Genomic DNA, 25,587 nt, shown 5'->3' with positions numbered 1-25,587 from the left:
TGGTAACGACACACACTGCACTTTCTTGGTCATTTTTTGCTGGCGCCAGGCTGACACCTCCCGTCCGTCACTGCCTCCCCCTTAGGAGGTCAGGTGAAACACAGATAAAGCAGCTCTGCTCAAACCTTCCTTGGTGTCTCATTTTACAGCGACATCCACGTGTCCACACCTAGAGTCCCCAGCGGGGATTCTAGCCCACAGAGGAAGATGCGGAGCAGCTGCAGCGTGGCCTCCTGCCACGTTCAGGACCTCCCGGCAGGTCCCCACCGACCAGGTCTGAGTTCTCCCCTCTGCTGGGGCCGGCCACAGGAAGCACAGAAATAGCACTTACTTTTGCTTATCATCAATTTTTCACTAAAAGTTCATCAACCGAACGACAGAGAAGAGGGATGGAGAAAGGAGGGAGAGGCGGCCGTGGGACCTGGCACCGGAGGAGACTGGCCTCATCACCTCCGTCTCCACCTGGGCCAGAGGCCCGTCTGGCACGAGCAACTGTCAGGGGGCGTTACTGCGTTTACCGACATAAAGGTCATGTTTAACATTTTAACTTGAGAAAGATGTTGGGTCCCACGCGCTTTAGTGAACAAGCCCTTCGAACAACTTCTCCTTAGGAAACAGCTGCATGATACGCTCATCCATTCGAACTCGGTCAGCCCGTCCTCCTTCCATCATCAGGGTCCTCACACTGGGCACAGCAATGGCCAAGCTCGTGCCACTCACCTCACAGCTGCAGAGGAGCAGCTGCAGAGGAGCGATGGGAATCACCCCTCACAGCCCAGAGGGGCGTTTCCGCAGTTGGGGCCGCCCTCCCTCCCCGCCCCGCTCCCACTCACATCTTGTCCTCGTTCAGCAAGGCCCCTCCGTACGGGTGGCTGTAGAGCGTTATTCCTGCAAATGACAAGTTGAAAAGGGAGCCCATGAGCCCAGGGACAGCCTGCCTCCCAGCCCCCCAAGGCTCTGTGCCCAGAGTGTCTCCTGCCTGTGTGGCCCCAGGGGCCAGAGGTGTACAGGGAAGGGACGAAATTCTCAGCATCCCCAGGAGCAGAGCGAAAGGGGTGGCACCGAAGGGAAATGCAAATCAACCTGCGGTCAGATGCTGCTTGTGGGTCAGGGTATAGGGCTGTCTGTGTAAATTCTTACAGAGCGCCCGCATCCCATCAGTACTGCCACGTCCGTCACAGAGGCAGCATCTGAAGCGTGGCTATTTGAGGAAGCTCCCTGGGACTCAAGCCTTGGGCTTGCCCGTGCCAGGACCCATTTCCGCCCCAGCCTACTCAGCACAGGCCTCTGATTTTCAAGAAACACATCTGCACCACTGGAAGGAGGTGGGTGGAAAATAAACACCCCTGCCCTGCTTGCTCTACAGGGAAAGCTGCCAACCTGTTTGGGCGCGCTCAGTAATAAAATGTTCAACACTCATGGCTGGATCTTTTGCAGAAATGTCTTTACTATAAATCGTTAGAGTCTTGCAGAAAGATTAAAAGCAGTTCCCTAAGAGCTTTTGTAGCACAGGGATTAAGGATCCAGTGTTGTCACTGCTGTGGCTCAGGTCACTGCCATGACTCGGGTTCAATTCCCAGCCCAGGAACTTCCACATGCCAAGGCACAGCCAAAGAAATTAAAAAAAAAAAAAAAGTTCTCTAATATTTGCTTTCTGTACCCTCTTTTCTCTGGATGAATTTGTCCCCTTCATTTTTGCACATGCCCTGGATCCCTGCCGTCCTCTCAGGGTTTTCATCCAGGAGGCCAGAGTACATGGCCTCAGTGATGGGATGACTGCCCGCGGTCAGCAGGCCCCAAGGTGCCAGGTCCTATTCTGGACATTTTCACAACGATGCCTCACTCGGTATCTGGTGATGAGAAGCTGTGATGCAGAGCCCAGGACCGGCTGCGTGTGCTGCAATCAGTTTGCAGGGTCCACACCCAGGCCCCAGGAAAGAGTGTGCCAGGAAGAGGCCCACCTTGGACACACTCTGCCATCCAGAAGCAGAAATGGGAACAGAGGAATGTGGCAAATCCCCCGGAGCAGGTGGCCTGCTCCTGACACAGGCAGCACCCAAGCGCCCAGAGTCCCTCATCAAACCTCCTAGGGAGAAGGTGATGCTGAGAGCCTTCTGTCTACACGGAGAGCCGCAGCGGCTCACCAGCATGAGACGTCAGAAGCCACCCGTGCAAATCCTGAACCCGCACAGTGAAGAGGCCGCCCTTCCCCTCCTGGGGCTTCCACTCATCATGGCCCAGCTTTCCATTTGGCACTGGCTTTTGAGTCCTACGGTCTACTCCTCGCAGAGTAAATATTTAAATATAACCTTCTGAAGATGCAGGCACACTCCAGGCTTCCTCCCCCAGAGCCCTGCAGGAAATCCTGAGGCCCCAGAACACAGCCCTCTGTCCGCTGCTCAAGGCCCCTTTCCACTAACTCACTTTACAGCCATTCCCATCCGCCAGGAAATTAAGATGCTCTCTTTACAAGGAAGACGTGGAGAAAGAGGGGACTTATTAGACGACAGCGTTTAAGAAGGAAGCTTGTCCTACAAGCAAGAAAATCCCTCTAACTCCCCCCACCGCGTTTTTAAGACAGCTCCCCCTGTCAGACCTGGAGTCAATCAACATTCAGATGTTGGTCTGAGCTTGGTGGTGGGAAGCTGGGCACCAGACGTGGCCGAGTTTCACCAAGGGTCACAGAGGTTTGGCACTGCTTCCTTCTGAGGGCTGAGCATTCATGAGACACACAGCTAACTCAGGGGGCCCAGGCCACAGCAGCAGGTGGGCTGGGCTGGGCAGGCCCCTGCCTGCAGTTTCTCATCCCTGGGGGTCGCAGCCCACTCACAGGACCCTACTCAGGGTGAAGGACCAAGAGGTTTCGGGGAACAGGCTGGGGAGGAGGCAGGGAGCTCGATGGGGAAGGATCCACCCACGAGACTGCTGAGTGAGCTTTTCATTTTGATCTTGTAATCTGGTTATCACTGCAGACGATGCTCTCAGAACCACAGAGAGGAGTTCCCATCGTGGCTCAGCAGGTGAAGAACCCAACGTAGTGTCCATGAGGATGACGGTTCCATCTCTGGCCTCCTGGATCAGTGGGTTAAGGATCTGGCATTGCTGTGGCTGGTAGAGCCCACAGATGCAGCTTCAATTTGACCTCTGGCCTGGGAACTTCCACATGCTGCAAGTGCAGTCAGAACGGAAGAACGGAAGAAAGGAAGAACGGAAGAAGAAAGAAAGGAAAGAAAGAAGGAAGGAAGGAAGCAAGGAAGGGAAGAAAGAGCGAGCCACAGATAACATGTAGGTAGGAGCAGTTCTGCAGGAGTAAACCCACTTGAAAAGCAGGTTAACATTTCTCTGTCTGTACTGAGATTTTGTTTGTATTTCCTCTACGGGGGAGGGTCTTAGAGTTACTTAAAGAAGAGATGTGTTTGCCTCTTTTCCCCAAAGTGAAAGAGTAGTGAGAGAAAGAGCAAAGAGGACGCAGGTGAAAGGCACCCCTCTTCCCTGGACCCAGGAAGGAGAGGTGGCAGCTGCGAGCCAGCACCCTGCCTAGGCTCCCCCCCAACCTTTCCCCCCACCAGCCCTCAGCCCCTTGCTCCTTAAAACAGGGAGACTTTATCTTTTTTTTTTTTTTTTTTCTTTTTAGGGCCGCACCCGTGGCATATGGAGGTTCCCAGGCTGGGGGTCCATTCAGAGCTGTACCTGCCAGCCTACACCACAGTCACAGCAATGCCAGATCCAAGGCATGTCTGCGACCTACACCACAGCTCACAGCAACTCCAGACCCTTAACCCATTGAGCAAAGCCAGGGATCAAACCTGCATCCTCATGGATGCTAGTCCGATTTGTTTCTACTGAGCCACGAGAGGAACTCCAACAGGGAGACTTTAGAAGTCAGAGCTCCTCCCACAGATCCAAGGAGAGAGGGGGGCTTGGGATCTGCCTCAAGTCCTGGGAACCCTTTGGGGCCTGATTCTCCTGTGACAGAGCCTCCCACAGAGAACAGGCAGCTGCGGGGCTGGGGGAGGGGCAGCGGGAGGAAGTTCTGGTGGCTTCTCTGAAGCCAAACACAGTCAGCAGCAGAGTGAGAGGCACACCCTGTCTTCCTGGATCCCAGGGTACCCGTCTTCTGCACGGACAGTCTTGCAGAGACCGCAGTCTTGCAGAGACCGCAGCCTCGCAGCAGCAGGCCCTGCAAAGGGCTGTCATCTCCACGGCGTTGTCATGTGTGCTCAGAGCTGCGTTTAGGTGCCAAGTGCCACGAGATGGGCTCTCGGGTTGAGGTGATCGGCGGAGGTCGAGGCTCCTTGGGAAAGGACCATAGTTCTGGCACCACAAACAAGTAAAGGGCGTCACCCAAGTCTCTCTTCAGGGTCCCCCCAAAAGTTTTCAGAAATGACACTTAAAATGTACATTTTGAATCCGCTTGAACGATTTTCCTTTGATAGTCTTGTCATTTATGGTCTAGCTCTTCTTTCTGCAAACTGGCCCAAAGCAGCGTATAAATGTGTAAAATTAGTTTTCCGAGGTCATGTTTTCCTTCGAGTCACATCTCCTATGGTTTCCAGACTCTGTATATTCGCCATTTGTAAAAATCCACATGTCTGCTTTTGTCCAACGTTCATGACAATAACAGAATACTTGTCTCCCATTCAAGTAGTCACTTTGGGGTTCATTCCTTCTATAAAATAGATCTTTGCAAGTATTAATGCCCAGAGGTCTGTAAATATCAACACGAAAAGAGAAGACCTGCCTTCGCATCAACACGTCTGTGCAAACGTCTGTGTTCTTTTAATTAATTCACTATGAAGTCATTAGTAAGATATGGAAAGGTTTATTTAATCTGACAGGGTATTAAGAGAAATGTACGCACTTTTCTGACCAGAGCATTTTGATGGCTTTCTCTCTCTCTTCTTCCTCTTAATCTCTTCTGGGGGAAAAAAAAAAAAAAAGCTTTCTTTCTATATATTAAGATTAATTTTTACACTTATTGAGTAGTAAAAAGGTTTTAAAAAACGAACTGGGTAGAGAGCAAAATTAAAATCAATCAGAATCCAATCCAAAACCAGCCAGACTTCATCACTATTTGCATTTTGATATTAATTATTTTAAAATTTCCAGGGTTTTCCCTACATACATATTGCTATTATTGAATTGTATTTTACACTATGTATCTTCTATTTCATGGATCCTTCATAACCTTCAATTAACTTTTTCAATACAAACATTTACATAATCTGTGCTTCACTAGAAATAATGATTCCCTAGTTATTTCACTCATTCTGTGGATTCAATATTTTTATGATTCTACTTTTGATTAACCTTTCAAATGACTGTTTGGGAACATTTTATTTTTGCTAGGAACACTGACAGGACGTTTTCTGAGCCACATGCCACATATTTCGGTGGCCTCCTGCTTTAGGGGCAACATCTTCACGAGGTGTGGAAACTGGGGTGTACAGCTTTTTCTTGCCATATTGTTTAGGCAGTATTCCATGACTTGCTGGCTTTTGGGATGGTGGTTAAAAAGTCAGAGTTCAAATGCCGTTCCAAGTGGAGTAGCCCCAATCCTGCCAGGTTCTCCCCACCGTGACCCCAAACCCTTGGGCATCACCCAGCAGCAAGCACAGGAGACTCTGACAGGTGGAAAGAAGACAGCCGCTGCCTGGGGACCTGGGGACATGAGGAAGAACTCTTTAGTGTGTTCCCTGGTTTCCTTACCGCCTCCCACAGATTCCAGACACGGCCTGCGGAAGCCTCCAAATGGGAACTGCCAACGGGTACAGACAAGAAAAGCTCCGTGGAAGCCGGAGGAGGCAGAAAAGGGAGGCCGAGCAGAACATGGGTTTCTTGGTAATATTTGCCCCCTGCAGCCAAACACTGCTGGCGGATCTGTCCCACCTCTGCAATTTTGGGAGATCCCATCTGGAACTGGTCCCCATGCCCACCTGGCCGAGATAGGTGGCACCACAGCTCCCACAGCAGGGTCCAGAAGGGAGGACCTCGGCCTGGCCACAAAGACACTGAGCAAGGCAGAGGGAGGTGGGGACAGGCACCACTCCACGTGCCACAGCCTCTCCCCGTCAGGAGGGACCAACAAGAAGCTGAGCCCCTCCATCCACATGACAACAGCCAGACTGGATGTGGCCACGTGCCGGAGGGTTGTCGGCACCCTGGCTTCGCCAGCACCCTGTGCCCTGCGTGGCTTGGTGGGGCTGAGCCTCCATCCCAGCATCAGCGAGAATAAAGGATGCCGTGCGGGGGGTGGAGGGGGGAGTACTTGGTCCTGCACTACCTGCCCCCAGTGTTGGGGGGGGGCATGGGGGATAAACACACATCCCCCACTTAGGAGTAACGAGACAGTGCAAGTCAGTACCCTATTTTGCCATGTGTGTGTCAGCAAGGCTCAGTAGCAGACCTGAAACCCACCCTCCACATCAAGGCAGATTCGCAGCTTCTACCAGGATGGCATCAGCAGAGCCAGGCGGTTGGTTAAACACACCTATCTATCCAGTTCTCATGCCAGATTTCCCAGAAGGATTGTCTGCTTAAAAACAAAGCAAAATGGGAGTTCCGGCTGCGGATCAGTGAGTTAAGGACCCGATGTTGTCTCTATGGGGATGAGGGTTGGATCCCTGGCTTTGCTCAGTGAGTTAAGGATCTGGCATTGCCATAACATGTGGCGCAGGTCACAGACACGGCTTGGATCCAGCATTGCCATGGCTGTGGTGTAGGCTGGCAGCTGGGGCTCTGTTTAGACCCTTAGCCCAGGAACTTCATATGCAAGTGGAGCCATAAAAAGGAAAACAAAACAAAATGAAACGAAACAAAACAAAACAAAAACACTTAATAGGATTCAGAATCTCATCATACAGCCTCCAACATGTCCAGGATTCAACTGAGAATACCTTTCATAACAAGTACAGACTAATCACAACACGAAAGAGAAAGGATAATAAACAGACACCAGCATTGAGAGGAATCGGGACGCCAGAATTATCTGGCAGGAGGCATCATAAAGATGTTTCAGATGGTAACCGTGAATTCTCGTTAAATGTAAAAAGAAATTTTAAATGTCAGTAAAGAAGCAGAGGTAATAAGAAATCAAACGGGAATATTCCAGAACTGAAAATAAATTGACAGAAGTTTTTAAAAACTTACTGGATGTACTCAACAGCTGCGTGGACACAGAAATGACAGAATCCATGAACTTGAGGAAGAACAACAGAATCTACCCAGCACAAAAACCAAGTAAAAGAAAGCCCGGAAACTCAGGGACCTAAGGGAAAACCCTAAAAGTGCTGATGCTCTTGGAGTTCCTGCGCTGGCACAGGAGGTTAAGAATCTGACTGCTGTGGCGCCCGTCGCCACAGAGCTGTGGGTTCAACCCCCACCCCATGCTTACCCATCCACCCCAAAAGGTCCCTGTTTAGGAATTGGTGCCGAGGAAAGAGTTATGGATGGGCAAACAGATTTTGGATGGGAGTGTTTTCACAGAATTGTTTTAAACCAGGAACAGTTGGAAATAACCTAAAAGTCCATCGATGGAAAATTGGTAAATTCTGTTACAATATTTGCATATCATGGGCTAGGACACAGCTCTTAGAGAATCATAAAGCAGGAGTTCCCCATGGCTTAGCAGGTTAAGGACTTGGCATTGTCACTGCTGTGGCTCAGGTCACTGCTGTAATGCAGGTGTGACCGCATTAAAGGATCCAGCGTTGCCACGGCTGTGATATAGGTCGAGGCAGTGGCTCAGATTGAATCCCTGACCCAGGAACTTCCACGTGCTGCAGGTGTGGCCATTAAATAAATAAATAAATAAAGCTGACCTTCTCATTACTATAGTTCAAGAAGGATGAGAGCAAGAGAGTGAGATTGAAAAAGTGCCTGAAGTTGTAATGACTGAAAAATTCCCAAGGTTGGCGAAAGATGTGGACCCACAAACCCAGGAGCTAAAATCCAAAATGAAATTCAAATGAACCCCAAATAGGCAAACCCAAGTAAATCTATGCCAAGATATGTCATAATTAAATTTCTAAACACTAAAGACAACAAAAAAAGGTCTTAAAATCAACCAGAGAGAGAGAGAGATGGGAACAAAAACTAAAAGACAGTGGATTGCTCATTTGGATTACAGGATCCAGAAGGAATTGGCATCTTTTTCCTTTTTTTTTTTTTTGTCTTTTTGCTATTTCTTTGGGCCTCTCCCACGGCATATGGAGGTTCCCAGGCTAGGGGATGAATTGGAGCTATAGCCGCCGGCCTACGCCAGAGCCACAGCAACGCAGGATCCAAGCCGCGTCTGCAACCTACACCACAGCTCACGGCAACGCCGGATCCTTAACCCACTGAGCAAGGCCAGGGATCGAACCTGCAACCTCATGGTTCCTAGTCAGATTCATTAACCACTGAGATATGATGGCAACTCTAGGAACTGGCATCTTTTTCAATGGCTGAAATTTTCTTTTCTAACTGACAACAATGAATTATAATCTACTCCGTGAAACTACCTGTCAAGGATGAAGGAGAACTAAAAACATTCTCAGTGGGAAGAAAACTAGAATTTTCCTTTAGCAAACCTACTCTTAAATAGCCAAAGTCTTCTGAACCAAAAGGAAATCATAGCGCAGGAAGGCCTAGAGCTTCCGAAAGGAAGGGAGAGCACCCGAGGGTGTTACAGACGGGGGCAAACACAGCAGACCAGCCCTTGCGTCTGAGTTTCTCATGTCATATTTGCCGACACAAGCAGTACTCCAGCAACCATAATGCGGTACTCAGTGCGTGAGTAAATGCCTGAAACGGTTGTATTTTAGAAGGGGAAAGGGTTAATGGACCTTCATTCAAGGAAGGTTTCTACCTATTATATATTACTCAAAGTGGCAAATGCCACTACCAGCAGATGGGGGAAAGTCACACAGCTACCTTGTAATACCGGGACCCACCACCAAGAAAACCAGATGAAGGGGTATATTTAAAATACTCCAGCTAAATCAAGACAGAATCCCAAAACTGATTCTGTAAATCATAGAAAGGCATGAAAAAAAGAAAGAGCAGAAACAAATAGTAAAGTGTCAGACTTAAGCTCACTGATATGTAAGCTCATTCAATGTAAATGGCCTCAATACACCAACTAAATGGCAGAGATTATAAAAGCGGATTGAAGAATATGATCCAGCTATATGCTGTCTACATAAAATGCACTTCCACTGTAACGGCATAGGCTAGAAGAAAGGGATGAAAAGAGATAGCATGCCAACATAAATTTTAAAAAGCAGGGAAAATTATATTAATATCACATAAAGGAGACCGCAGCAGCTAAAAGTACCAGCACAATGGGGGACATTACACAATGACAAATGAATCGATCCATCTGAAACACACAACTACCCCAAATGCGTACGTGCCAACCATCAGAGCCTCAAACTGTATGAAGCAAAAGTGTGTACAGCTGAAAGGAAAAGCAGACAAGTCCGCAATGGTATCTGGGAACCTTAATACCTCCCCACTCGGCAAATGACAGAACTACCAGACAGAAAATCAGCAAGTACCTCAGTGAGCTGAACCACACAATCAGCCGATAAAACTTAATGGATAGATACAGAACACTATGCATCAGTATTCTGCTGCTGTTCCCCCCAACAAGGGCAGCATACTCATTTTCTCTCCACCCCGGACAGCTCATCAAGTTAAGCCATACCTGGACCATAAAACAAACCTCGGCCAACATAAAAGCATTAAAACATGCAGAGTGTGTTCTCCAAGTAGATGCATCGAACTAAAGCCAGTGACAGAGAGATATAACAGGGACATGTCAACCACACAGAATTTAAGCAACACACTTCGAAATGATCCCCGAGTGAAAGAAGAGGCCGCAAAGGAAATCCTTGCAAGTCAGAAGCTGATCTTCTTTGTATTCCTTCAAAAGCAATCTGTTACAGTTTTGTCAAATCAACTGCTCTTTACTTTTGAACTTTAGGAAACGCACCAGATGTTTTTGGTCAATATTTGTTATCCCATACTTTCCCGTTTAAGCATTTTGCCGGAAAACCTTCCACTGGCCCAGAGCTGTGTTTTGGTTTTGGTGAAAATTTTCTTCTCTCACTATTCCTTGTTACGCGAATTATTACTCCTCTGCTTTCTTTCTCTGTTTAATTCTAAAAGCTCTTCTCCGCAAATCAGTTTTCTGACATTATCTGTTCCTTCTGTTTTCTGAGAATACTGCACGTGGGGCAGGAAGGTTTGCCATCAATAATGCGACTGCATCCAATGAAAATTTCGGCTACCGTCTGCATGGGAGCCAGGTCCCTCCTGACCCCATCTTGCAGCTCAGTCTGGCTTGTCTTCTTCATCTTTTATCTTCTGTTCCGTAGAGTTCACACCTCTCCCTGCATCTACACGGATGTGAACGCACAAGACGTCTCCCGTGATGCCGCCTTCTCAGCATGGGCAGCGTTTTTCTTCCTCGAGGTGTGCGGACTGTTCCCTGACCCCAAGCTGGCTTTGACACCTTGCTCATTTGTCTTGTAATAACTTCTAGGTATGGGCAAGGGCTGGCGCTCACAAGCCCTCCCTGCGAGGGTGTTTTTCACCTCCACTTGGATGCAACCGCTTCCTCTCTCTCCACGCGTCTGAGGCGTAGACTGAAGGTCATGGATGGAGCCAGTTCCCAATACCCAGTGGCTCTTCATGCAGAAGTTCAGGGAAGATCTGAGCTGATCTGTCTCCTGTCTCAGCTCTCCTACGGGCTCTTTCACCGGGAGCTGGGGATTGATTCCTGGGGAGTGTGCATCCTTTTCCATCAAAAGTAATGTAGGAAAGTAATTTTACTAGACATAGTTTTCTAATGATAGGTCCTAGGAAATGGCCTTCTACTTACTGTTCTATTCCAAGCTTTGAATGGTGAAATTCTGTAGAATAAAAATTCTGGGAAGAGCTACCTAAATGCCATTTTACAGTGAAATGCTAGTTTCTCCCTCAAGTATCTCTTTTTAGATTATAAAAGTTATACATGTATGGGAGAAAATTCATAACTTCCTGCAAGGCAAAGAGAAAAATTTAAAAACCTCCTGTGCTTCCGCTACCCAGAGAAAAAGCCACTATTAATATTTCTGATCAGTCTGCACACAAATATACATAGATACTTCCTGTCTCTGTACAGTATCTCACTATATCAAACTCTTGTCTGGAGACACGTATTTTGCTATATTTAAAAAAAACTATTTTAAACTATTACACAAGCATAATTTTGATATAAATCTAAAATCATATGTTCATTTCTTCCTCCTGAAAAATACCAACAACTGGAATTGTTTGGATGTATGGCTTCCCTAAAATTCTCTTGTGTATAAATTATTTTATTTGATTCTTAAAACAATCTTATGAAATAAGTAGGCCTCCTCTAATCATAATTAAAATTTTATGGCTTCCAGGTTCCTTATATACTTTGGATATTAACTTTATGGGATATATGGTTTGCAAGTATTTTCTCTCATCCCATAGGGATCCCACTTACGTGAGAAATCTGAAACAGTTTAACTGCTAGAAGCACAAGATAGAATGATGGTTACCAGGGCTGGGGGGAGAGGGAGGGGGTGACACGGATCAGAGGGTATAAAGTTTGAATTGTGCAGGTGCTAAGCCTTTGGGATCTCGTGAACAGCACAGAGCCTAGAGTTTCAAATACTGTATTGTATACTTAAAATCATGCTAAAACGGTAGATCTTAGATTGGCTTTCTTATGATAAAAATAGATTAGATAGACAGACAGATGGTTAGGGCAGAAGGAAACTTTTGGAGGCAAAGGAAATATTTATGGCACTGATTGTGATGATGGCTTCAGGGTATACACTTACCCTAAACTCATCAAGGGGTGTATATTAAATATCTACAATTGTCTGTATGTCAGTCGTACCTTAATGAAGTTGTTTAATGTGGAAAGTTGAACAGAGGTAAGTCCCGTTCTGGCCCAGTGGGTTATGAACCCGACAAGTATCCAAGAGGATGTGGGTTCGAACCCTGGCCTCGCTCAGTAGGTTAAGGATCTGGCGTTGCTGTGGCTGTGGTGTAGGCTGGCTATAGCTCACATTCAACCCCTAGCCTGGAAACCTCCATATGCTTCAGGTGCATCCCTAAAATGAGAAAAAAAGGGGGAAAAAAAAGGAAAGTTGAGCAGAAACACTCAAGGTGAAGAGGGGGAAGGGGACGTCTGGACTGAGGCAGCGTGGGCCCCAAGGGACCCTGAAAAATATCATTACATGACATTGCGACTAAGGCGCTGATGTGAGCACAAAGCCTTTCCTGTGAAATACATTCTGTGCTCCGCTCATCCCTCGGATGCACTAAGGCGCATATCTACAAGGGCCTCCCAGGCTGCAGAACCCCCTGTGCTTTCGCCCAAGGACGTCCTCGTCACCTTCGGCAGCCACCGAGCAGGAGCCCTCAAGTGCACTTACTCAGGAGGAAGCGTCCGCGTGGATGTTCACTGCCAAACACCTCTACCTGGTCTAGGCTGGTGCCAGCCTCCCAGTGGTTTTTAAATGACTCAATGAGAAGTTCCCACAGTGGCTCAGTGGGTTAAGAACCCAACTAGCATCCATGAGGCTGCAGGTTTGATCCCTGGTCTCGTTCAGTGGGTTAAGAACCTGGCATGGTCACAAGCTACGGTGTAGGTCACAGACGCGGCTTGGGTCTGGCATTGTTGTGGCTGTGGTGCAGGCCTGCAGCTGCAGCTCTAATGTGAGCCCTATGCTGCAGATGTGGCCCTAAAAAGAAAACTAAATAAATAGATAAAAAACTCCATGGCATGGGTTATGCTAGTCACCTGCTTTACACTGAGTTTTGTGCTTAAACTGAGGGGCTCTGACAAGCTGCAAGCTTGCTGGGGCCCAGCAAGGTGGCCAGGCTGGGTTCTGCCTGGGTCTGGGCTCCGAAAGCCCCTCCACCTCTGAGATGGGGTGGCCCCCATAAGCCGAGACCCAGGCATGGGACTCCTAGGATGAGAAGCAGGTGTGTCATCCTCAGAGGAAGCTCCTGCAGTCACTGCGGCCAGGAAACCCCTCTGAGCCTGGCCCCCTGTGGCTGCTCGGACCGAAAGGGTGAGCAGGACATGGGTCCTGCCCCCCCCCCGGGGGTCTGCGCCAGCCCCCCAGCCCATAACCTTTCGTTTCACTGTGACGACCAAGCTAATGGCTCCAGTTCTGCACCTTCGCAGCTGAACAGGCTTCACGGGGTGTGGGAAGGTGTCTCGGTTAGAGCCCTGCTCCCGGGAGCCCTTCATCGGTACTTTGATAACAAGTCCGCCCCCGTCCTCCTGAGGGGCCTCGTGCTCCCGACGTCCCGCACAAACCCTCCTTTCACCTTTCCGGTTAGGACTCTGCACAAACAGGCCAAATGGAATCGAAATTTGGACCTACGCAAATAAAACACGGTTAGCGAAGTTCCCAATAGCTGAGGATAAACGTCTTTTTCAAGTCAACACAAGTTTCCTGCAAACGAACAAAACGTCCACTCCTGCCAGTGGCTCTTCATCAGACAAGCCTCATCGGGAACTTCGGCGAAGCCGGAAAACAGGAACCAGACACCTGCAGTCTGGTCGCCTCTGTTCCCAGCTCGAACTGCTCCTTATTCTAGACACACACACACACCGCTCTGTTCACCCTTCTTCACAGCCAAACCTGCACAGAGCGGAGTTGATCTGGTTGGTCTCCCAAAGCCCTGAAGCAGCCCCACCTCCCTGCTTCCCTCTCACTCCACCCCTGTGAGGCCAGGTCGCTAGCGGTTGGTCACCAGCCATCACACCGCATCCTCGTTCTTCCTGCTGACTCTGGAATAATGTGTCTTCTGTCTGTTCTCCTTGCTGCTCTGCCTTCCCCGGCCTCGGCGCCAAGACCTTCCAGCCCCCGTGCCTCCTTCCTACCCTCCTGCCCACAGCCTTCGTGTCTCCGCATCTTTGAATCCTGCAGGACCTGAGTCAACAGCCAGCTGAATCTACCACCAGGCTAAAGGGTTTTGCACTCGTGGCCGCTCTCCTGACCTTGGCTCTCTAGTGGTCTGAATTCTGCTGCCGGCTTATTTTCATCAAATGTGTGACCCCAACCCACCACCTCTGAACTTTTTAAGTCCCTTCCTTGAAAATGTCTCTTTCTCCTGCAGCAGCACTAAGTCACTCATTCTGAATTTATATCTGAACCCTTCCTCTACTTCTGGTTGACAGGTTCCCCATCGCCGAAACCTCAACCTTTTCTCGCCTCTGTCTGAACGTCGTCATTTCCTTTTCCGCCCCGGATTCACCCCTTGCCGGGCTGCCTCGAAATGGTGGGCAGCAGCGTCTCCCCAGGGACCTCTGGGTTGCAACCAGCACCCCTTCCCTTTGCTATGTGGCTCCAGACTGCTCATCCTGACCTATCACTCCACCACGTCCTCCTCCTCCTCAGATACAGACAAAGCCTCTTTGTCATTTCAATGATGGTCATGCTCCTCCCTCTGACATTCAAGGTCAAGCAGCATTTGGCCTCAGATAACCTCTCAGGGGGATTAGCAAAGTCCCTTTGCGCTCCCCCTCGGTGAGGTCAAATGGACTTTCCCACAGGGGTTTCTCTCTCATCACTGTCACTCGTGCCCACAGGAGCTTCCTGATGTCAGGCAAACTTCCACCCACCGTTCTAGGTCCAGAGTGAGTGGCCCCTCCAGGAAACAGCCCTATTCATGCCCATCAGAAGCATCCTCTCAATTTATTGCAGTGGAAAACAAAGCCTTTGCTATCAGCTAGATCTAGAACCCTGGCCACCAAGCAACCTGCTCAGAGACCAGGCAGGCAATTCCTCTGAACTCAGTTTTCCAATCAGTGAAGCAGGCACATACCAAACCACCCACCTTACAAAAATGGCACACGCACACACGCACACACACACACACACGCACACACACGAATGAGACTATGGATGCTAAATATCTAACGCTGTCCCTCAGATGTTTCAGACACAATAAATACCACTCTGCTGTCCCTCATCCATAGGGCTTTCCGCTCTCTTGGACTTTTCCTAGGCACGCACATTTTTTAGATCACTTCCTGTCATTCCAAAACAATTACAGTGCCACAGAATAATTAAATATGTTGTATTTTAAAGATTGATGGAGAAGGGAAAACAAACACACATAGAAGAATAGGAGAAGACTGCAGTCGAGCAATAGCAAATTGGGGTAATTTTTTAGCATTTATTTCTATGTGAATGAATGTTTCAGCAAATATATTCTGCGAATAAATTATAATGGATATGGCCTGTTGGTATTTATACATCTGTTTGCCTGCTTTCTTTTTTTTTTTTTTAAAGAACTCGGTGAATTTGATAAATTACAACTCAGCCCACTCAAATGAAGCACATAATATCCCCTCAAGCCAATCAATCCACGCTGGGTTCCAGAAATGGACTTGTGTCATTTACCAAAAGGCAAAAGAATAGGGTCAGCCCGAAGAACTGATGAGTTGAGGGCTCAGCAGGAAACAAATTATAAGGTTCTCCTTCCCAGCAATAACAGGTGATCTATATCATCTACGACCACCGTCCACGGAAAAATGCCTTTTAAAAGAGAGATTAAAACACAGAGCGGAATTCCCGTTCCCGCTCAGTGGGTTAAGGGCCCGGACCCGGCAGAGTCTCCATGAAGATGCAGGTTCAACCTCTGGCCTTGCTCAGTGGGTAAGGATCCAGTGTTGCCACAAGCTGTGGTGTAGGTCACAGATCCGGCTTGGATCTGGTGTTGCTGGGGCTGTGGCCAAGGCCTGCAGGCGCAGCTCCAATTCCACCCCTAGCCTGGAACGCCCCTGTGCCGCAGGTGTGGCCCTAAGCAAAAAGAGAGAAATTACTCTCACTTCTGTAAGGTATGAAGTCGCTAGGAGAGCCACCTGTCACTCCCGTCATCCTACAGATCAGGTCACCACTTCACAAAAGTAAAGACACCAAATGACACACAAACAAAAGCGACAAGGACCTACTAATCTGCACGGATATCGATACAGACCGGCTGCCCAACGGAAACCTTCCTCTTCCCGGGCAGAATCTGCCACCTCTTCCACTTTTAAAAACATTGTCTTTTGAGAGGAGTGAGTCATAAGGCATAAAAAATAACATTACCGTACTGCCTCCAATCCACGCCAGGGGGTAAGAACCTCCACAAAATGAGGTTGTTTAGATGATTTAGGTAGGAAGGCAGGGAGTGGAAACCCTTCTGATTGTACCACACCTGAAAAAGAGAGAGAACTTAATGGCCCTCATGAAGTCAGCTCATAAGCCCACTCATCAGCCGTTCGCGGACACCAGGAACTCGTGCCAATTGGCCCCCTGAACACCTGATGCCGGCCTCAGAGAAATGACCCTGCCTGGCTGGCAGGGAGCAGTCCATTCCAGTCTGCTCATTTTATATTTATCTCGAGCCTACAGTTTACAGCTAAAAATAGATTCATTTTCCCCAGAACAAATGGAATGTTACTCTATAATTATATTCTGACAGCAAAAAGAGAATCTAAGCCCATCATTTTTTTTCTCTTTCTCAGTTGGGAAGCTAATGAAATTTGACCTGCAAATTAAAAGCATGGAAATGATAAGAAAAAAATGATTACTTTCAAATTAATAACTGAATGTGGAACATTCTTTCTCGAAATGAATTGCACCAAACATTTGCTGAGCATGGCGAATAAAGCGGCGGGCCTGTCAGACGGGAGAAAGGTGAATGAGAAATCAAGAGAGAATGTTATTAAGGCTGCGATGAGAAGTAGCATAAAAAATACTAATTGAACCATCAGTATCTATATTTCAAAATATCACTATTTTAATAAAAATTGAACATGCTCCGTTTGGCATGCTGGTGACTCTTTTTAAGACGTATAACGTATCAGTGGGCACATTTCAGTTCTCACTCAAGCTCATGCCTCTGGACCACGCCGTCTTCTGGGACAGACAAGCTTCTTTGCAGATTCAGAGCCGCTCCCCAGAAAGTTAATGCTGGAGGAAACCATGCAGGTTCTCATAGTTTATGCAAGGTAAGGGCCAGATCTCAGGTCCCCTTGGCTTCCAACCCATTTTATTTCCGCCTCGTCACGTGACGATCAGCATCCTGCATGGAAGCTGCTGGGTTCAGAGGGACAGCTCAGTGACAGGCTAGTGCTCACGGAAATAACTCTCTCCACCAGACGCTCCCCCAGTCCTTTCTCGGAGAGCCCACCCACGTCACGAAGCCATTCAGAAAGCAGCTATTGCTATGCACCCCCTTGGAAGAGGCTCATGCGAAGCCTTAGCAGTCATTCTTCCCGACTGCAGGGAGGAAGAAGTTCCCCTTGAAAACCTGCTCAGCCTATGACGCTCCAGGCTATGCCCGAGTACCTCTGAGACGTCCCAAACCAAAAAATCCACAGATTCACAAATGTGTGTAATTTAGACACTCCTGAAAAGTAGGGAAAAGTACGGGCTGGGTCACAGGCCCGACAGTGTGGGCCCGGCTCCTACACCCAGCCCAGTGACCCTGTCCTTACAGGTGTGAGCTGGGCCTGCCCCCCACCCCCTCGCCATCCTGCACCCTCAAACACACCCCCGGCAGACGTGCTTCTGGAAATGATTAGATCCTCGATCTGTTCAAGCCAAGGGACAGGTTTCTGTGGGAGAAAAACCCCTGCCGGTGGAGATCAGAACCCCCAGGACCCCCGGCCGTGGCCCGTGACCTCCCCCTGCCCCAGTCTTGGGCGAAAAAGAGTGAAAGGCCATGGCATCTTTCCTTTAGATCTGGGTTTTCCAAATGCCGCTGTTTCATTTGCTTGTTTAAATTTTTGTTTTCAAAGCAGGGTGTTTTTTTTTTCAGCTTCAACAAATGACACCTTACAAAAACACGGATACCGAAGTGGACCTGCTGTGGCAGAGGAGGTGGGGGCCCGAGACCCTGAGCGTCCTGCCCTCACGCTGCTCCCCAGGCCCCACGGCTTCTGTGCTGGTCCCACTTCTTGCCTCGACCCCCGGCTGCCTGACGCCGGCACCCTGCTGCTCCGTGGCCGATGGAGCGGGAGGCAGGCCGAGGGCTGCAAAGCTTGCCCGTGCCCACGTCCTCCTGTGCCTCGGCTGTGGCCATGGCACCCAGGCTGGTCTGCCCACCTGCATGAGGAGCAGACTGGGTCCTGCAACATCATCCCAGCCAAGGCCGGCAGCAGGTGAACCCCTCCACCCAGGTGTGCAGGTCTCCAGGCCAAACGTCAAAAGGGACACCTCAGAATAAAGGTCACGTCACAGGTGGCCATGAAACTTTGTGAAGGTTGCTAAGGGCGGGATGGCGCTGAGTGACACCTCTTCGGGGACAAAGGGCTTCTAGGGACCTAAAGGGTGTTACCTGGAGCACTGTGACGTCCACAAATGCAATGATAAATTGTGCCGAGTACTGCCTGTTCTAAAAGACTCACGAGTGCGCCTTGTGGACCTCAGCTGGGTCACAGAAAGCCTGCTGTGCCTCCCAGGGGCTAAGGCAGAGGTACTGCCACCCACGCTGGACCAGACAGGTTCTGAGAGCCCAGCTCTCCCAGGCAAGAAGCAGCCTGAGAAGCTGCCCAAATGGCTTATTTCCAACTACTGTCTTCCTGCGTGGCCACGGATGGTGGGGGAAGAGGCACGGGGCAGAGGGTAGCGTCAGGGTCACGTGGCAATGGCGACACTCTCAGGGTGCAGGGTGGGGTGGAGTCAGGGAGCACACCCACCGGGGGGAGGGGGGGCGTGGAGGCCAGGCAGCCTTGGCCAAGCAGGGCCCCCAGCAGCCCACCCCACGGGTCCCCAGTTAAACGAACGCACTGGGAGGGCCGTGATGGTCATCTGCCCTCCTGCATCGTTCGGGGGCTGGACCGCTGACTCCCAGTCTCAAGAACACTCTGCGCTTCCTTCCGGGCCTCCTATACACTGGCCTCTACTCGGCAGGAGTTCCGTAAATTCTTTAAGTACGAACAGACACTTCGCGATGGTCTTTAACACCTATCACGCGGAGTTCAAAGGGAGAACTTTGCTTTGCTTTTTCTCTTCCAAGAATGCTTTTTTAAAACACTGGACCACACTTTGGAAATAAGGTGTGGGATTTCCTTTCCTGCCAGCCGGTAAGTCAGGACCCCCAAAATATTCAGTAACGAAGGAGGACGTTAATCTCCTTCCAGGAACATAGTACGACACCTCGAAACAGACCTCGCGTGTCAGGATCCTGAGGAACAGTTCCTCAGAAAGGCAGCTAAGTAGGTGTGAGGAAAAAAAAAAATCTCTGAATGGATAGTCACACGCAAAAAATCCTACGTGAGAAGAGAATGAAGGCCAAGCACCAGGAGGGGACAGTGTTTGGCCTTAAAATTTAACTGCAGTGTACCCATCCTAGCAGGTGTTTAATTAAACCCGCTCAAGACTCAAGATGTGAATGAAATAACTCATAAGGTTTCAGGAGAGCCATTCTGCAATATAATGAATTTCTAACTATTAGGCCTGTTCCTCTGCACATTTTCCATTTTCTCCTCAAAAGGACTGAAAAGCACACACTCTGTCTTGAATGGACCCCAAAGGCCAAAGTAGAAGACGGGTGGTTAATTCCTGAAAGGTCAGCATGACCGTGTGACAGGAATCCACCACCGACCGCTTCCTCCCCAAAGGGCTGGATACCCCTCACTTGCATGCTGTGCCTAGTAAAGTGCCTGTCAAACCGCATTAAAAACTGCAGAGGTCACTCCTCAAACAAAGAGGAAGGGAGCAGGTGTCAGGGAGGCAGTCATGTGCGCCCCCGACCCGAAGAAGAAAAGCAGGGGGGCCGTGGCCGCCCCGCCCCGAGCCCCTGAAAGCAAACACGCAACGGCCCGCTATCCGTAAGAAGGCTCAGGACTTGGAGAGGTGAGAAAGTTAAAATGTTCTCAGCGGAATGAACAGATCCCTTCTAGCAACTGGGCTTCTTTTAAGATCAGCCACATTGAGGGTTCAAAACCTGGCCGATGCCCTGTCCCTTCTTTTTCTATCAAGCTATGGATCTTGATATTTTCATACTGAGCTATAAATCTTCTCACGTGTGCTGCCTGCCAGCAAAGAGACGTGAGCGCACCTCGGCTGAAGGAGAGGTTTCTGAACGGTCCACACGCGACTTCGATTTCTCATCAGGGATTAGATAGTGAAATACGACTGCTGGAACTTTCCTCGGGGACGGCCTTGCGAAGTATGAATTTAACATTTTCCTAAGGGATTATATTGCAGAGAAACCGGTAAAGAGCCTTTAAGCCACTGAGGAAGCCTCCATCATGCACGAGCCAGTAGCCTGATAAGCTTCTCCGGGTCCCCATGGACCACGGATGTCCCCACCACAAAGGAGAGGGGTGGCTGCCTCCCTGGGCTTACGGTGTCCGACCTCACTCCTTAGATACGTGGCAGGTTCCCAGGCAGGCAACGCTCTTGCCCACAGTCCATTCCACCCATTTCCCTGTCACTCAGGACCGACCCCAGACCGCGTCCTCAACCTCTGAGACGGAAAGCTTGCCTTTCCCCATCTTGAGGTTACACTGACTTCTTTCCCCGGAAAAACCTGTCGGGTGTCATCACTTCTGAGTTAGCACTTTTTCCTGTCTCCCAGCCCTCGATCCCTCCCACCCACTGGCCTTGAGGCCACGGGAAGCTTTCCTAATTCAGAGGGACCGTCCCAGCAGGGCGTGAGGATCCACGCCCCGGGGGTGGTCTCGCCTGGTGACGGCCTGCTTGTGTCAGCTCGGGTCCACCCAGCCTTCGGAAGAAGAGAAACTTCAGTGCACGTTCGGAAGGTCGCCAGGAAAACCAGTGATGTGTCCCACAACCCTGGTCAAGAGTGTCTTTAATAACAGATTATTTTCTCGTTTGCTTTAAGGAGATTTCAGTCTTCACAAAAAACAACCTATGACTGGGTCACTATGCCGTACAGCAGAAATTGACACAACACTGACTGTAAATCAACTAGAATCAAATTTTAAAAAGTGACTGATTTCGTATATTTCTATATAGTCTAAAGGAACACAATTCATTGTCTCTTTGAAGGAATGTGTACGTATGACTGCTTTTATTTCACAATCACAAAGGCCGGGGTCTGGGTCCATTCCACCTGCACCCACTAAGGTTATTTACAATGGCTTTCTAAAACAAGGAAGAAGAAGGAAAGCCTCTTACCTTTGCCAGAGGTTTTGGCTTTGATACATTCGAGTGTGCGTCTTGACCTTGACCGGGGTCCCGTACTCCAAAAGACCAGCCTCCGAGCCTAGCGAGAAGAAACAGGGTGTTAGCGCTTCAACAGGGAGCGCCAGGCCCTCCGAGAGGCAGCGCCTCTGACTTACTGCAGGGTTATGATGGCCCTGGGGCAGGAGCCGCTGGACCTCCAGGCTCCGGGACAGGGCCAAAGGCGGGGTGGGGAGGGGCTGTCAGCCTGCAGGAGGAAGCGGCCTGGCTCCAAGGCAGGCGTCCAGGATGGAACCGATGCGGCTTTGCCACCTCACAGGTGCGCTCCTCAGACCTTGCGGTCGGGTCAGGACAGACCACGCCTGCGGTCAGACCTGCATTTTGTCATTTTAATTAACAGTCATTTCTCCTCCACATCCCCTTTCGAATGACTTAGTCTGTCGTGCACTCCTGAGTTACCCTGTTTCAAAGAGTTGTGTCTCCCTGCTCTTGCTTCTTTAATTCTCAATGCACGCGGCGCCTCGTCCCGGGGCATCTCAGGGCGCTTGCGTGGGTCAGCCTCCTTCGAGGGGGGGGCTCTCATGACACCCACACCACACGCCCATTTACCGCAGCGGTTGCCTCACGGGGCCTTATCTGTCTTTTCGCTAGTTTATCTTCCACGCAGCTCTGTGAGTTCATCCCAGCAGGACTTACTTCTTTTGACTTTATATTTCATGGGCGGTGTAGTATCTGGCTCTTATTAAGGTTTTAAAAATATTTAACATTAGGAATAAAGGCACATCTTCAGCTTGGTTTCCCAGTCTTTGGATAAAAGGCAACTGAAAAGCAGACTTTCACCACTGTGCCCTGCTCTCAGACAAAACTGGGACAAGGGAATAAAGACCAGTTCCCAAACGGCTCCATTTAACCTTTCATTCATTCATCCGTTTCTGAGACATTGATCAAGCTCCTTTTTCTGCCAGATACTATTCTTTTTTTTTTTTTTTTTTGCTTTTTAGGGCCACACCCATGGCATATATAGGTTCCCAGGTTAGGGGTCAAATTGGAGCTGCAGCTGCTGGCCTACACCACAGCCACAGTTAACACAGGATCTGAGGTGCAGCTGTGACCTACACCACAGCTCGTGGCAATGCTGGATCCTTAACCCACTGAGCAAGGCCAGGGATTGAACCCTTGTCCTTATGGATACTAGTTGGGTTCATTACCACTGAGCCACAATGGGAACTCACCACCTCCGGAATTCTGCGTAGCACGGGGCCCCAGTGGCCTACATCATCGCTACAGCAACATGGGATCTGAGCCACGTCTGCAACCTACACCACGGCTCAGGGCAACGCGTGAGGACAGGGCTCAAACCTGCGGCCTGATCCAGGAACTTCCACATGGCACAGATGCGGCCAAAACAAACAAAAGAATATCCTGTGTTCACTTGTCTCTTGTGTAGAAGGAAGCCGTTGGAATCCTTCCTGATTCTAATTATTCAGAAGTTTTTCTTTCTTCTGTTTTTTTCTTCTTTCGAGGGCCACACCTGCGGCATATGGAGGTTCCCAGGCTAGGGGTCGACTCGGAGCTACAGCTGCCAGCCTACACCACAGCCACAGCAACACAGGATCTGAGCCGCATCTGTGACCTACACCCCAGCTCACGGCAATGCCAGATCCTTAACCCACTGAGCGAGGCCAGGGATCGAACGGACAACCTCATGGTTACAAGTCAGATTCATTTCCACTGCACCACCATGGGAACTCCCAGATACTATTCTAAGTCCTGGCCACACAAACTCCCACCTTCAAACACCTATTTTGTTTTGTTTTTTTTCTTCTTGGGGCCACACCTGCGGCATACAGAGGTTCCCAGGGTAGGGGTCGAATCAGAGCTGCAGCTGCTGGCCTGTACCACAGCCACAGCAATGCAGGGTCCATCTGAGCCATATCTGTGACTTACACCACAGCTCACAACAATGCCGGATCCCTAACCCCCTGAGCAAGGCCAGGGACTGAAGCCTAATCCTCATGGACACTCTGTTGGGTTCTTAACCCGCGGAGCCACAACGGGAACGCCCAAAGATGTGTTCAAAGACATGACCAGTGGACCACAGGGAGGTGCAGACAGAGCACAGGGAGGGCACAGATCATGCAGGGAGGGTCAGAGGTGAAGAGAGCCAGGGACAGGGGGCGGGAGGGTTCCGGGCTCTGCGGGAAGACCACGGGGTGCTTTTGTGCTGGGGTCTCAGGGAAGGACGCAGCGGTGAACGGGGCTGCAGTTTAAAGCAGCGAGTAGCCCGTCCTACCCCTTCATCTCCATCCACCGTCTTAGGCTCCAGGAAATTCAGCCAAAACAACAGCTCTCCCAAAACACGCACAAGAGGAGTTTTCAGACCCCGGGTGCAGCCCGGCCCCCGTGCTGGATGCTGCCTAGATGAGAGGCGTCTCCAGGGAGACCGTCACTGCATCACGCCGTCATCGTCTCTGCGCTTATGCTCTGAAGCAGTCAAGCCTCTTCCAGCCCCGGCGGGTCTCAGTGGACACACTTCCCCCAGCACAGGAGTGAAAGCCAGCAGGGGAACCTCCGTAAGGCCTGGGCCTTGCCTTGGAATTTTTACGAGCATCGAGGTGAGTATCAGACATCTGAGTTTTGAAGAACGTTAGCGTTTGGAGCAAGAGGACTGACAAAGGAATTCTGAAAACAGGAAAGACCCAGAGACAGTTTCGAACCCACCTTGGCTTTTCCGTTGGCGCCAGCAAATACTCTTCCAGGTGGAGGCCCGAAAGGTTCAGCAGCCGGTGGCCCAGGCCGTTGGTCAGGTAGGGAGCCCTGGTGCTTCCGTTGGGGCAGGTCTGTAATTATTGTCAAAGACATCAAGTGGAAACTTACTTATAACCCACACAGGTCTGCTGACACTACTTTAAAGTAAGTATGGCTTTTCCTAGCTTTCATTTTTTTAAATGAGTTATTGATGGCCTTGTATGTGCTCTGAGTTCTCAAATCTCCTTAAGAATCACCTACATTTGAGAATTCACCAGAATTCCACTGGGAGTTTGCTGTCAGTTACACTTGGGACCTTCAAATCCTTTCCTGTATGTAAGTTTGGGCAGATCTGTAAGGACTCAAAGGGGAAAGAATGTTTTCACTGGGGTGACCTTGCATTTGAGGAACCGGAAAGACAATCAGAGGATGATCCACAAGAGAATTCAAAGGATACAAATGAACTTATTTGCAGAATAGAAGCAGACTCACAGATTTTGAAAAACATATGGTTACCCAAGGGGACAGGTGTGGGTGGAAGGGACGGACTGGGTTTGGGGACTGGCACATGCAGGCTGAGGTCTATGGAAAGACGGGCCAACAGGGCTCTGCTGTACAGCACGGAGAACGCTACCCAATATTCCATGATCACCTGTGTGGGAAAAGAATCTGAAAGAGAATGGATGTGTGCACATAAATAACTGAATCGTTTTGTTGTAGAGCAGAACAACCTTATAAATCAACTACATTTCAATAAAAATTTAAAAAAAAAGAATGCAAAGGAATGTGTTTCTTCCCTAACTGCCTAAAGCAGAAGTCAAACGCCTCTTCTGCAGCCACTCTTGGGCTTAGAATCAGGAAACATTTACCTGGCTGGGTTCACCCCAACTCCCCCTTTCCGGAAGACCTCTGACCCCCAGCCTGTGGACGAGCATGTCTCGAAGAGCGTGTCGAAGCACACGGGTGCCACGGAAAACAAGGATTCTTCAGTCCAATGATAAGCAGGAAACGCTGCCTCTTCTCCACCCCATTGTGATTCAAGCATAATCACATCAGCAGCTCGGAAACGCTGAGAGACCCGCTAACAGGGCTTTAGCTGGCATTTCTGAAACATCCTCAGCTATGGAGCTTTTTCACACGAATCCCTTTCCTCTTGCGCACGTGATCCTGAAACCTTCCCGCTCGTGTGAGCTGGGGTGAGCTCAGGGAAGTTGGCATCTACTGTTTTGGTATCTGCTCATCATTCCTCGGCCGCGGACACCCCATCCAACTCCAATCCGTTTCAGGGAACTTACACTACAAGGTACCAGTGTAACAGAATGATTACATCCAGGCCACAGAAGATGAGCATGGAGTGAAAAATTAGAGGGGCGATGAGTTAATGGAATAGACAAGAAGGGGAAGACACACACCCCTGCGTCCAAAAAGAACTTGAGCAAAACAGATGGTCATGGCAAAGGAGCATTGAACCCAGCTCTGAGTTCTTGACAGCCCAAGTCAAAGGGTCGTGAAGAGCCCCTCAAGACGGCCTGGTGCGCCCGGGGCAGACGTTTAGTCTCAGAGAAGAAAGCAGACCAGATCCACAGAAAAGAAGGCTCTGCGAAGTCGCTGCAGACTCAGAGGGGTGCATCTTATGGGCCGCTAAGCAGAAAGGCCCTGTAAACAC

At 49.6% G+C, this 25,587-nt stretch overlaps 1 protein-coding gene across 1 annotated transcript in view; it reads right to left on the bottom strand.

The window, feature by feature from the left end:
- LOC125111183 (ATP-binding cassette sub-family A member 13-like) overlaps positions 1-25,587 on the bottom strand; it is a 281,764-nt gene that overhangs the window by 92,771 nt on the left and 163,406 nt on the right. Inside the window, 4 exon segments of the mRNA XM_047753036.1 lie at positions 834-888; positions 16,122-16,230; positions 21,168-21,255; positions 23,895-24,013. Coding sequence (XP_047608992.1) covers positions 834-888; positions 16,122-16,230; positions 21,168-21,255; positions 23,895-24,013 — 371 coding nt within the window.

This window comes from Phacochoerus africanus, chromosome 11 (assembly GCF_016906955.1).
Source record: "Phacochoerus africanus isolate WHEZ1 chromosome 11, ROS_Pafr_v1, whole genome shotgun sequence".
Classification (NCBI taxonomy): Eukaryota; Metazoa; Chordata; class Mammalia; order Artiodactyla; family Suidae; genus Phacochoerus; species Phacochoerus africanus.
Note: the sequence above shows the minus strand (reverse complement) of the source record. Positions and strands in the feature narration are given on the sequence as shown.